At 46.0% G+C, this 14,533-nt stretch overlaps 1 protein-coding gene across 1 annotated transcript in view; it reads right to left on the reverse strand.

Annotated features, from left to right (window-relative positions):
* Window positions 1-14,533, reverse strand: part of LOC147462489 (nucleotide pyrophosphatase/phosphodiesterase-like) — a 145,259-nt gene that overhangs the window by 17,406 nt on the left and 113,320 nt on the right. Inside the window, exon 9 of the mRNA XM_086493680.1 lies at window positions 9,374-9,455. Within this exon, the coding sequence (XP_086349806.1) occupies window positions 9,374-9,455 (82 nt within the window). The remainder of the gene's footprint in view (window positions 1-9,373; window positions 9,456-14,533) is intronic.

A 14,533-nucleotide genomic window follows, 5' to 3' on the forward strand; every position in this document is an offset into this window, starting at 1 on the left:
TGTAGTGGTCCTTAGACTCCACACAATGTCTGCAAGGAGGAGACCCTTCAGGTAAAGGACACTTACTTTGGTAATGCCCAATATTCACCGCATCTGTAGCATAAGATTGGCCGATTAGCCGGACAAAATGGGGGACGAGGTGGTCGCTGCTCTTGTTGCTGCATGGAGTTGAAGGCTGAGGTGTAGAAGCTTTGGGGAACTGAAGGAGTACTAGCATGATAAAAGCTGGGGGATGCAAAGTTGTTGTGCATACCTTGCTGCAGACGAGGTGTTGTGAGCATAGGTGGCAACGGGTTTTGATGGCCATAGGGTGAGACCATGTTGGATGCAGGAGCTAGCCCTTGTTGGAGAGAAGGACCTAGACTTTGTTGTTTTTGCCGCAATGCCTTGATATAGTAACAATCCTTCTCTTTGTGCCCAGATTTTTCGCAGAAGTGGCAAGAAGTCCGAAGAGGACAGTCCTGTAGAGGGTGTCCTGGAGAGCGACAAGAGCTGCACCATACAATAGCTTTAGTCTCTTGCTACAACCCAAGCTCTTCTAGCTCTCTCTTGATTTGATCCAAAGCCTCAAAATGCGGTTGTTTCTCTTGTCTAAGAGAGATTGATTTCTCTTCTTGGAGAGCGCGTTGTAGTTTTAGGGCTTCATGTTCTCTGCACAAAGAAGTCAATGGATCAGCAGGACTACTTTCCGAGAACACAGAGGGAGTCTCTATGTGAGGGGAGTTGTTGAACAGTTTCCTAGCCCCCTCTATCCTAGTAGCAACTGCAACGAATCCCTCCAGAGTGGCGTCGGGTCGGAGACTGTCTCGGAGTTTTTGCTGAGAGGTTTTGGGGAGCACCTTCTCCACCCACTTCTTAACCATGAATTCACCGGGTTGCTGGGGAAGTTTGGCAACCAGAGACTTGGTTTTAGTCATAAGCTCTGCAAAAGTCTCCTTTGGTTGGAGCACCATGTTGGCCAACTCATCCAACACCTTCTCTTGGTAGTCACCTAGCCAGAAAGCTGCACAGAACTGTTGTCTTAAGGCTGCCCAAGTTGCAAAATGGTTCTCTGCAAACTGGCTGTACCATTTGTCTGCTAAGCCATCCAAGGTGGATGGAAAGAGTACCAAATTAGCATCTTCTCTGTTAAGACCACGACCCCTACAGAGAGATACAAACCTCCTTGCATGGTCGTCAGCATCTTCTGAAGAGAGTCCTTTAAAGGTGGGGAACTTGATGTTTACCTTGGCCAAAACACTAGCCAATGCCTCCATGGCCCCTTGCTGAGCTTGTTGCTCAATAGCTTGCTGTAGCAGAATAGAGGAGAGCTTTTTTGGAGAAGGTGATCTGGAAGATGTGGAACCGGATGAAGGAATGAGTGATGTCGTATGTGGAGGTATGGGTGATGAGGTTAATGGACTTCTACTAGGTACCAAAGGTCGTCTTCTGTAATAGTACTTGAGAGGGCTCAGTAGTGCGCTTTGACGCTCGACTGACCGCCTTGTATATGTCATGCAGTGACCACCAATCCAACCAAGCTTTGGGCAAGAAGACCCTTAACTGTGGGCTGAACAACATAGGTCTAGACCAAGACAAGTGAGGATAGTGGATCACCTGGTCCATGACGAGTGACTAGACCACCTAGCTGGACGAAGACGAGGAGGACTGGACCATGGCGAGGAGGACTGGACGAGGACTAGGAGGGACCAGACCACGACCACGGACGAGGACGAGGACTGGTTGGACCAGGGCGAGAGAGGACCAGACCAGCAGAATAGCTACCGGACTTGCTAGGCAGTGACACGTGGCAGGGATACGGTGGTTTAGTGGACATCGTAGCGAGGTCACCACCGCCACCCAGTGGAGATAGACTTAGATGTTGTCATTTATAAGCCGTTGGTGGCTCTTTATGGTTGTATATATGAGGAGTAGCGTTTTGGTCAGGTTTATCTTTTACGTAGTCGTCTAGAGTGAGTCTATACACAGAGCACGTCTTCACCGTCCCTGCACATCTGAGCCTCGACACCCCCATTGTACCTGTGAGTCCTGGGCTGGAGCTGAGTGTGCTGCCACGCCAAAGTCTATATCAATTCTTTGAGATAGTCGAGTCATATGTTTTGGTCTGCTGTTGTGTCTTTGTGAGCTCAGTTGACGTCTATTGTTTCCTTCTTTTCAGTCTGTTTGAGTGAGATTTTCAGTCTGTAGAGTGAGATTGTCACGCACATTGCACTGAGGACCACCCACTGTAGAGAGCACGACACATTACGCGCGCTACACCTCTGTGCTCTGATCGAGTCTCCTGTCTGCAAGATGTCTCCCATTGTATCCGCTGACATGGGGCATGGACTGCCCCGGGGCCTAATGCGTCTCAGAGTAGAAAATGACGTCTCTCCTTGTGAAACTATCGTCAAAGGGCCCTACATCTAGACGCAAAGATCCATTACAATTCATGTAGCCACTCTGAGTGTGGTCCCACAGGTCTCGTGCCGTCATGCAGGGTGCTTCTCCAGAATAACCACTCGTCCATCCCTGTAGAAGGCCACTTTCCCCTTCTCTTGAGCTGTCATTATCTTGGGCATAACTTCTTTCATATGAGCAAGCTGTGAGAGTGTGAGGTCATCTCCAAGGAATATTCTTTAGTGTAGCTTCTTCAAGAAGTCCTTCTTTGCCTCCATGGATGGGAAGTGCATGATTAGTGCTCTTTCCTTTGAAGTCTCTCCATTTCCTTGTGTCTTCTTCCCTACGCTCCATGCCTTTGTATGAGAGAGAGAGAGAGAGAGAGAGAGAGAGAGAGAGAGAGAGAGAGAGAGAGAAATGAAATGAAATGAAATGATATATTAACGTCTACAAGAGGCCAAAATGACCTATGAGACCAACTGATTACAATGATGAGTCTAGTACCAAGTCTGGGTACAAACAAGAAAACTACAAACAAAGAACTGATAGGAGTGCTACCGACTCCTATGGGTGGCTGGTAGGCTGAGCACTGGTATCATGCCATAAAGGTACAAAGTGGGGATAAGTGTCACCATGATACAATATAGCAGTAGCATGAAGCCTATCCCGATCGACATTCTGGGTGTCATGCTAGAATCCTGTGGATCCTCTGCCGCAATCTCCGCCGGTGCTACGTGGCTCCCCTCCTCAGTCGCAGTCGTCTCGATCTCCCTAACTCTATAGCTCGATCAATGAGAGTACCGCTGATGTGTGTATGGGTGGGAACCGAGCTCTCTGGTGGTGGTGTCCCCTCTGACTCTGTGGTACTCAGACTGAAGAAATCTGAGATGCGTCTCTGGGACTGTCTCTGTCTTTGTCCATTCAATAGAGCGTCTCTATGTCTCTGAATCTCAAGTAGGAATAATCCGAGACATCTTTGATCCTGATATCTCATGACTCTGTCTAACGAGTCAAAACCATCTCTGAATAGACAATGAAAGCGTCCCCGAATCTCATAGTAGACTGTGCAGCGACATATGTAGTGAAACTCTGTCTCTGGCTCTGCATGGCATAACTGACATATCCTACTGTCTGCTGGTATGCCTCTGAATCTACCTGTCTCAATCCCAAGCTGGTGTGAAGATGTGCGAATCTGGCCAATAGCACATCGTAACCTATGAGATAGATGTGTGTCCATGTAACTGGGCCGTGTGACAAATCCGTCTGTCGTGAGTTGAAGAAGATGTTCTCTATAGAAAACCCTCTTCGTACCCAACTCCCGTGATGGTTCTATCCATGTCCTCTTGCTATCAAGCTGGATAAGATCCTGCCGAATGAGTCTAGTAGTCTCCATCCGTGTAAGAGCCAAGGATGGTGCATCAAGAGAATACTGGAAAGGGGGCAGCCTGTCCATGCTGAAACCATGCCTCTGAAACCATGAGTTCATCTGTGCATACCAACATGATGTATCTCCCTGTAATGCCAGCTGTCTGGATGACTCGAGAGCAAGCCTGGCATACCTGTCCCTGGTGGTGTCCCATAAGCTGTGTACAAATGATACTGATCTGGTGAGTGCCTCAACCTCCATAGGTGGGGCAGCCAGCTCCGCTCGTATGATGTCATGTGGGACTGAGGCCTTGGCTCTAATCAGCCTAGAAATCATAGATATCAAGGGTCTCTCCATATTAGTCCATCCAGCACTGTCAATAGACGGTCCCCAAACCTGAACCGCGTAGTGCATAACTGAAGCGACCAAAGTATCGAAAAGCCAGAGCTTTGTTCGAGGTTCCTGGAACTGAACTTGCGAGCAAATCCTCTCTAAACCACCTAGGGCTGCATAGGCACGAGTCAATCTAGTGTCTGCTGCTACTTTCAGTGTGAACCTCGGTCCACTAAAGACCACCCCACGATATGTGTATGCATCAGTGTACTCCATACTGTCCTGTCCATATGTGAAAGTAGGTGCTGATCTCCTAACCCACAGTGGCATGGTATTAAATACCATGACCTTGGTTTTACCAAGGTTGACAGACAATCCACTATCCTCTGCAAAACTATGCAATGCGTCCAAATGTCTCTGCATACCCTCTGGCGATTCTGATATCAACACGATATCGTCAGCATACAATAAAAGAGGGATCCATGTCCCTACAAGCTGAGCACCTCTATCACCTCCTCTGTCAATATAATCAGAGACCCCATCAACATACATACCAAATAAAGTAGAGGACAGTGGGCATCCCTGTTTCACTCCGATGGTGGAGTGAACTATGTCGGATATCCCCTCTGATGTGCGTACATGACCCATCACTGAACTGTACAATGCCATGATCCCCCACATCAGCTCTGTGGGTACCCCCAATTCCATAAGCCGGTGCATCAATCTGGCCCTCGGCACTGTGTCAAAGGCTTTGCGAAAATCCACAAAGCTGCAGTATATCCGTCTACCATGTGCTCGACCCTCCTCAATGATAGCTCTGAGTGTAAAGACATGATCTAGTGTGGAGAAACCCCTTCTGAAACCAGCCTGCCCAGGTGCTCGTATGCCCATAATCTCTGCCCAACTGCTCAGCCTATGCTCGAGGATGGATGCATATAACCGTGCCAATGTGTGTCCTACCATGATAGTACGGTAATTCCCCGGCACTGTGGGGTCACCTGTCTTGAAGATAGGTACAATAGTAGATAATCTCCAAGACTCAGGGAGACCCTCACACATGACACGGTTGAATATCCGTGCAAGCATCTCTGCCAACAAATCCCCAGCATGTATAATGTGCTCTGCTACCAAACCCTCATGATCCTGTGCCCGTCTGGTCTTCATCCTGTCAATGGCCTCCTTTACCATCTCAGTGGTAAAGAAGGTGCTCGTAGCCGGACATGGTTGTGGTGGGTCTGGTAATGGTGGTTGTCCAGGTACAGTGTATAAAGATGTTGCATACTGCCCCCATATCTCTGTAGAAGTAATCACTGGTGGGGGAGACTTCTCATGGAATAGACGCCAAGCCTCTCCTGAATCTCTACTAAGGAAGAGCTGATATAAATCTTGCTCCATCTGGACCAAGAAAGCTCGCTTCTTCCGCCGCACTAGTCGTCGTGTAGCAATGCGAGACTGTCTATAGGTGATCACTCCCAATGTAAGGTCCCGCTGTATCTGAGTTCTCCTCTGTCGACACTCCTCATCATACCAGTTGTTCTGAGGCATGTGCCCAGAACGACGTCTCTGCCCAGGCTGAGTGTGTGGATATGCCTCTGTCGCTGCCCCATGTAATGTCACTGTCAGCATAGATGTGATCTCCTCCACTGTGTATACTGGCTCTGATGTGCATAAAAGCCTACGTATCTCCTCTACATAGACTGAGTCAGTCTCTGGTGTAAAAGTATAGCGTGTATGTCCACCATCCCGTGAGGCCTGAGATGTATTGTACTCAAAGGAGACTGATAATGTTAAAAGTGCATGATCTACTGCTATCCCAACTGGCCTGGGCCCCACTGTGAAATCCTGAATGTGAGAGATAAAGCTCGGATGTGTCAGAACATAGTCTACAGTGCTGGACCCATGTCTATGTGGAAAACAAGTAAAACCTGTAGACAATGGGAAAGTCGTTAAGCCATTCAGTATGGCTAAACTGTGAGTAGTCGTCATCTCTCTCAGGTATCTCCCATACTCTGTATGCTCTCTGTCGTGTGAGCATCTCTCAAGTCCCAACTCCTCTGGCTCTAGCTCTCTAAGCATCTCCTCTGATGTGTCATAGAAGACTGTCTGTGAGCTGCCTGTACGGGCATTGAAATCCCCCAGGAGTATGATGTCTCCATCTCTGGAGAACTCCCAGATATCATCATCAAGTACAGAGTAAGGAGACTGTCCTCTGGGTGAAGCATATACTAAAGTGCTGGGAGGAAAATAGCATATGGCGATGTACAAGAAACGTCCAGTCTCTGCCCTCAGCCTCACCCACAAGTATCTGGCCTGATCATCTCTCCGAACTATGTGCAATAGTGGTTGGAGCTCCTCTCTGAAAAGAACTGCTACACCTCCTGATCCTCTAGTCCCATGTGCAGTTCTGGTGCATGTCCTACAAGCTGTCTCCCATCTGTATCCTGATATGTGCGGCATCAACTGTCCTGGAGCCTGATGAGTCTCTGAGTAGAAAACAATGTCTCTGTCTCTGAAGCTATCCTCAAAGGCCCCCACATCAAGTCTATACGAACCATTACAGTTCCAAACTGCCATCCTAAGAGTGGTCCCATAGGTCTCGCACCGTCATGTAGAGCGGTGCTCTGTAATCACTACTCGTCCATTTCTGTAGAAAGCTAACTTCCCCTTCTCCCTTGCTGCTATAATCTCTGGCATGACCTCTCTCATATGTGCAAGCTGTGAGAGCGTAAGATCATCTCCTAAAAAGATACCTGTTTTCTTGAGGGTTGGCCTCTTCTTTAAAAAGTCTTTCTTTTCTTCCATGGAGGGAAAGCGCAAAATGAGAGCCCGTCCTTTTGAACTCTCCCCATTACCTTCACTCTTCTTGCCCACTCTCCAAGCTTGTGTGTGCGAGGGCTTCTCCACCCCCATCATGGACATGAGGCTCTTCACCTCTTGGTCCACCTTATCTGAATCTTTTAGGCCGGTCACTCTCACGTGTAGAGCGCGTACCCTTCTTCGTTGTTCCTCTTCTAGTGTTTTGTTGATGATGTCGGGTGTAGTCGGAATTTCTTTGCCCTTTCCCTTCTTGACAACTTCAATCCATTTTTCAGCCTCGTCCATTTTCTTTTGTGTTTTGGAGAGAACCTCCACCCATGAGGTCTTCATTTCTCCTTCCTCCTTTATTTCTTTGACTTGTGCTCGTATACTATTCAGCTCGTCAATCATTGATGGCTGAATTTCCCCATCTTCAAGGCGTCTTCCCTCTTTGGTTTCGTCGAGTTCCTCCCGAAGGGCTGAGATGCTACTTTTTAAAGCTTGAATTTCATCCCGGAACTCCTTGCGTTCTAGTTCCCTCGCCTGTTCCTCCCTCTTTTTCCATTCGAGAATTAAATTCTTCTCTTTCTTCCACTCATCCATGTGGGCTTTGCATTCTTTCAACTCCTTTTCAATGGCTGTCATCCTCTTGCTTGTGACCATGTAGTGCGCCGCCATTTGTCTTGCCTTATTTGTTTCACTTTCTGAGAGAGAGGAGAGAGCAACCTATACGCACCGCATTATGCATACATATGTTTCCCCATTCAGCCTACATGGCATATGTTTGCTTTCTGTATGTGTCAATTTGTAATTTCTGTGAGCTCTGCAGTTTCCAAATTCCTTGCAAATAAATCCTTGCACGTAAGATACTCGCTGAAAGCTATACTGGGCTCAATACGCGCTGAATGAATGCTGATGCTGCTGGCAGATGCTACTGAACTGGTGTTGAAGCTACTGGATGGCTGAGTACTGAATGGGTACTGCAGGATGCTGACTCCAGGAGATGGCGATGAGGGAAGGGAGACCTCTGCGATGTCTGGTCTGTTGACACGCCGAAGCCCCTGCTGAAAACGCTAACTCTGGAGCAGCAAACGCTGGTACAAGTTGAGCCTAACGCAGGCTGCCAGGTGCTGGGCGTAGGATAATGCAGGTGTTTGCTGGCTGACCCACGTAGATGGCTGCGTGATGGGGAGCGAGGAGGGGCTGCGTGAGAGAGAGAGAGAGAGAGAGAGAGAGAGAGAGAGAGACGTGAACATCAAATAGCATAACATTGTATTCCATCATGCACTGTTACAAAAATGAGCAAAAATTACAAAGGCGTGATCACAAATCATCATTGTCTTCAAACACTTTAATCATGAGCATTTTGAGGCTATCTCCGATTCCATATCATCATCGTCGTCAACTTTTGTAGCAACAACTTCTTGCATTTGGAAGACATCATAGTGCTATTATGCTGCTCTTACTACAATTTTTTGAGGCTTATGGATAAGTCTCATATTGCAAGTCAACCTGTCTAACTAGAGGCAACTCTATCTGCCTCTGTCACCTACTCTTCTTGGCTTCTCTCCTCCTAGCTCTCTCGGCAATACAACCGGTTCATGCACTTTATGGAAAATCCTGGAATCAATAAATATGCTGGTCTGCTAGCTTTGGTCCTCATGAATGAGCCATTTAGACAGCTTAGATCAGACTATAGGCCATAGTATAAATACATGGTCATTTGAGTACAATACGCTTGATCAGAATTTTCATCTATCAAGAGGAATCAGAGCTTCCCCTTTCTCATTACTATTGTCTCTTTGTACATCAAGGTAGTTCCTTTGGCACCACAGAGCTTCTTAGTCATCATTTTGGGCTAAAATTAATGTAAAATGCTAATTTTTTTTCAAACAAAATTCTACACACTTGGTTCCTAGAATTTAATATTTTTCAGCATGCCCTTGCTATTCTTGTGGAGAAACAAGCGGATAATTTTTGTAAAAAGCACATGGTAAGAGTCTTCATATGAGGTTATGTGCTATCCTGTATGTCAATGTATGCATGGAACAAGAATACATTCTGCCATGCACACTCCTCTGCCTGTGGTTGAGTCAACGACTGTAGAGAATGCTCAAGGTGTAGGTTCACAGAAGCATGGAGCTTATGTTCGGTAAAATTATCAATTTGTGGTTATGTATGGATAATCTGGAATTCACTGCGCAGAAACCTCCAAAATTGTACTTGGAATCTTCTCTTTGGATAGGGAATTACTCAAAAGGAAGTGGGTCCATTCCCGCCTAGTGTCTTATGTGCCCATTCTATTTTCAGCTTTGTCCTATGGTTATGACAGTGCTTACGTGCATGCATGAACACGGGGACAAAAACAAACAATCTAGGAAATCATACATGACATTTATGTCGAAAATAAATGCTTATGCTTGGGGATAATTTTGTACACTATACTCCTGCCGAATTGCATATGAGTGGAATAATAATCATTGCTTTATGTTTTCTTACTTGACATTTGGCCACAAGTCGCTTAAATAGCTTGAATGGGTAAAGCCAGGATCGCGCCATCCCACTGTTAGTGCTGGAGGTCCTGAGAAAAACAAGCAAAAGAATTGAAAGAAAAAACCTTTTCTGCTGAAAACTTCTTAACTGCTAGATTAAAAAAAGAGGTCAAAAGATAACGCAGAGACAAAATAAAGTAAATGGAATGCTTTGTGTACGTTTTATGCTGCAATTAGTTAGCTGCATTAACTACTTTTCAGCAATTCATAACATATGTAGGTGAACCAACGAACAAGCACTTACAGAGAATGCTGCAGTCATTCATCTGACCAGACTCATTCAAGTAAGTGTGTCTGTCGTGACAATTTGACAAAAGAGTTTGCATCACAAAATACGTACAAACTAGTCCGTAGGCAGAATACTACCAGCTTACTATTTGAAAAGTACCATAAAAGAAATAAATATCCATGACTACTTTCATCACAGTCCGTTAACCTATTGACAAGGGGATTGGAGTGACTCCCTTTATGCAACAGTCTCTACATCAAGCTCAACATGGACTCTTGGAATGGTAGTCGCCACTCCAAAAGCTTCAAAGATAGAGATCCGTCCGATAATTTAGGATGATCTGCCCAATCGCCCTCCCCCAACCACTTAGCATCCAAAGCAAGATAATTCCTGAACTTGACTAAGTACCTTCAATGGATCTTACCTTTTACTTTCTTTTCCTTGTGTGCAAGAATTTGTTCTGATTGAAGGGTTTCTTCCATTTCTTAAACTTCTAGCTGTTGATCAACAATCATTTCCTTTGGAACCTTCTTGAAAAGGGAGAAAGAGACTAACATGGAAAGCGTTATGGATTCTCCAATGAGGAGGCAACTGCAAGCGGAAAGAGACTTCATTAATGTTTCAGAAATCCTAAAAGGTCCATAATAACTTGCAATCAAGCCTTCTTAAAACGGAGAAGAACCCAATCACCTTCTTTAAACACCAATGCCCTTCGACGTTTATCTACTACCTTCTTGTGCTTCTCCTGGGAGCATTGAAGAGCGAATTTTGACTTTAGCATAGGAAGAAGAAAAGTCCTCCACAAAATGATAAGCCTGGAATATTTTATCCTTTGTACAGAGAATAGGTGGAATTTTCTTCCCTCCTTTGGCAATTTCAAAAGGAGCTTTACTTGTGGAAGAATTCATTGTGTTGTACGCAAATTCCACCAATGAAAGATATTTTCCCACTCACTATCATGATCAAATACATAAGACTGAAGCCAATCCAAGACTATGGAATGGTAATTTCCGATTGACCATTGTTTGGGATTAAAAATAAGAGAACTTCAGAGTTGTTCCCATTGTTGCTAAATTGGCTTTATCTGACAAGAAAATAACTCTAAATGAATTATTGGATTTATAAGTGAGAAGGGTTTTCTCGCTTGGAACACCAAGAAAAATAATTCTAAATGAACTATTGGAATTTTAAGTGAGAGGGGTTTTCTCACTGGAGACATCCGAGTACAGAGAATTCCTAGTGCGTCATTCAGAGTAATGACGGGAGCACTTTGAAAGGGAATATATGTAAGGCCACCAGGAACGGGTACTTCTGATGCGTCACATCAGATGGGTGACAGGGAGCATCGGGAAGAAGTATCAGACCATCCAGGAACGGACATCTCTGATGCGTCATAGGATGCGTGACAAAGAGCATCGCGAAGGAGATTGTACCGTAAGTTCGGTAGGAAAAGACTAGGTGATGGGTATTCCTGATGTGTCACAAGGTGGGTGACACGTGCATCGGAAAGGGAGTATCCATAGTCGGGAGGAAATTCCGAACTGTGTTAGAATTGTGCATAAGGAAAAGCAAGCACTTGAATGAAGATGGATTCAGAGAAAACTTTGAGGAAAAACAGATGCTTTTTGAGAAAGCGGGATTGCTTTTTGGAAAAGCATATGCTTTCTCGCGAGGAAGTCTATGTTTGCATTGCAATTGTGCATGTGATTGCATCCAGGGACGCCTCGGAAGTGCTGTGAAAGCATTGTTTTTTACTTATAAGGTTTTATTGAGTTTTTTGGGCAAATTCAAACTATTTTAAAATATGTCGGCCGCTCACACTTAATAAGTGGGCAGCCATCAGATAAATAAGGCAACAGATCAACTAGCGTTTTCTCTCTCTTTTTCTGGCAAAACAAAGCACAAAAAAAAGGCCGCGATCTCTACTCGAGCAACTATTCTTGCCCGTGGCCAGGAGCTATAAAAGCATCGCATGCCCTCACTCAAAGGGAAGGATCAGTTTCTGCAAGAAGGAGATGCTACTCGAGACTTTGACGGTAACGATTTTCATGTCATGATCTCTAAGTATTTGTTTGCAGGTGTACTTCCTCTTAGTGAGGGAGTAGGAGCAGAGGAAGGCATGAGCCTCTGCAAGAGAAAGCGCTCTGAGGAATTAGAGCCAGATTAGCCCAAGGGTTTCGTACCCAAGTTTGGGAAGTAGATCCACGGATCGGAGAGAGGTAGTCTCTCGAGTTGTGATCCGGGAGTTGAGATTCCCAAGTAAGGATTTCGCGTCTGGGAAAGCAGAGTTGTTCTGCGAGAAGAGGACTCTGGAAACAATGTTAGATTGTACAGCGTCCCCGAACCTCCTAGGGATATTAGGGTCCATTTAGCACCAGAACCCTAAACCTGCAAAAATACACAACAGGCTGTAATTCACTGTTTCGGCTCCGTTTCGTGTGCCGGTCGCATCTGTAGCAAAGTCCTCGAGCTCCCGCACCTGTAGGGCTACTTGCCCTTTGAATCGAACGAGATTTCACAAGTGAAACCTCTCCAAATCACCTGTACCTGCGGGGGATTAGCCGCTAGCTAATCCAGTACCTCTGCAAGAGGCTCTTGCCTCGGCAATCGCGCAAGAACCCACACAACTGTACATTGGTCAATTGAAAAGCCCACTAGAGGGGCATAACATACTGCCATAAGGGAGAGAGAGAGCAGTGCGTAGCGTGCAGGGCATCACTCCTGGCACCGCATTGTATATAAGAGGGAAAGGAAGCACTCCATAGCTCTCAACCTGTGACAAAATGCAAATGAAGGCCTCTCCCAGCTTAAAAATCAGCGCCACTTCTTCCTGCATGAGGAAAGTGCACAAAAATGTGCCACTTGGCACATTTACAACCTATTTCCCGTTTCTGGGTTGCCACCTAAAAATCTCCCGACAGGTTGCCCAGTTGACTTCATGGCAGAGTAATAAAATGTTCCCCTTGTCATTCCGAAGGTAATGACGCCAACACATCTTCAGGTCCCAAAATAGCAGTTCCCTAAATTTTAGGAGATGCTGCCATTGTATCTTTCTAGGTCATCTGACCCCCTTTGTACACTGCAGCCACACCCAGAACTGAAATGTAGCCTCTTAGCAAAGGATTCCACTTTGGCTAGTCAATGACCCCACTTTGGCTAACCATAGTCCTTGTCCGACCTTAGTGCTCTCTTGCCCTCAGGCCTGGACTCCCTCTGAACAGTTCCACACTAGCTATGCAATGCAGGGCAATTAGATTTCCCGAGGGGTGTTTCCAAAAAGTGAAAATAAATAAATAATAAAGAGGAAATCAACAAAAAGGATAGATAGTAGTCACACGCTGGTGACAAGTAGTCTCTCGAGTTGTGATCCAGAAGTTGAGATTCCCAAGTAAGGACTTCGCGTCTAGGAAAGAAGAGTTTTTCTGCGAGAAGAGGACTCTGGAAACAGAGTTGGAAAAGAGTTGCAGGGATGCCATGCCCTGAATCTGGAAGGTGAGACCCAGAGGCTAGAACCTTGATTCTCGACAATTTGGAATAAGGAACGAAGGTTCCTTGGAATAGGGTTTTGCCCTAAGAATAGGACGCAGAGGCTTCCGGGAACCATCAAGTCTCTTTAGTTCAAGTGCTTGTATAGACTTCTCCTCAGTAATAAAGATACTATTACGGGGGGGGGAGGGGGGACAACCCATCTTCTAGTCCCCAATACTGTGTCAATCTTCTCACTCTCTATCTCTCTCTCTATCTATTTCTCTCTGTATCCTCTGGCTTCAGTAATAAGTGATAAATTCTATTTATCCGAATGTATTCTATATTGCTATGCGCTCCCGTTTGTGAGTGGTATCAGAGCATGGTCTCCTCTCTTTCTATGTGAAGGAGGACGACTCTGGGAAGAGACGGGAAGAATCCATGACAAGCCAAGAGAGAAGTAAGCAGGCGGAAACCTAAGTCCTGCAAGAAAAGCTCGCAGAGTTGGGAAAAAAATCTCTCTCTGCAAGAAGTCTACACAAGACTTGGGATTCTCTGAGAAAGCGATAAGAGCATGATGCTCAAGAACCTAGAGATTCCAAGGAGCGGAATACTCAAGATCCTTCAGAATCCAAAAATTATCCATGAAGATCAATCCAAAACCATAGCCAAGAAATCCCGTCACTCCGGGAAGGATATGAAGAAGGTCTTTAGACCTCAGAACACTCCGGTCAAGTTTCATACTTTTGACGGAAGGGAAGATGTTCCAAAAGCTACCGCTTTCATTCGACAGTTTCAAGTTGCCTTTACAAACGGCAATTTCTGAGAAGCGTCGAAGGTGAGGCATTGTGACCAAACACCTCAAGCGTCGAAGGTGAGACATTGTGACCACCCCCTCGCCCGACTCTACAGAGCCCACCATCAGACTTGCTCTTTCACCGACAGAGCAAGCGAGCCTCGTAGCAAAGGTGGAGCACCTCCAAGCGACCTCCGTCATCTATAAGATTCTCGGCACCAGACCCAGCAAAGGAGAGCTGCGTGACCTTCTCCAGGCCCGCCTTCTCGCAGAGGTGGGCAAGATCTTGGATGTTCAGATCCTCGGACAAGGCTAATATCAGATCGAGCTTGAGACCTCCGAGATGGCGTCCAAGGTCATCGCCACGAGTCCCTTGACCATTCGAGCAGTTCGAGCCCACTTTCAATAGTGGAGACATAGTTTTGACCCTGCTTCAGATGTTTTGGTAGAGGAGGCAGGACATTCCCATCTCGGTCTGCTTTCCTGGTTTACAAAAGGAGTACCTGTCACTTTTGTCCAGGATAGGCTCAACGATTGGGACTGTCCTGGAGACACCTCGCACGGTAGCCTCAATAGCTGCCAAGGCGACCGGCATTCCCTCAGTTCGCATTCTAGTT

This window comes from Adiantum capillus-veneris, chromosome 2, assembly GCF_014529385.1.
Source record: "Adiantum capillus-veneris isolate H3 chromosome 2, ASM1452938v2, whole genome shotgun sequence".
Taxonomy (NCBI): Eukaryota; Viridiplantae; Streptophyta; class Polypodiopsida; order Polypodiales; family Pteridaceae; genus Adiantum; species Adiantum capillus-veneris.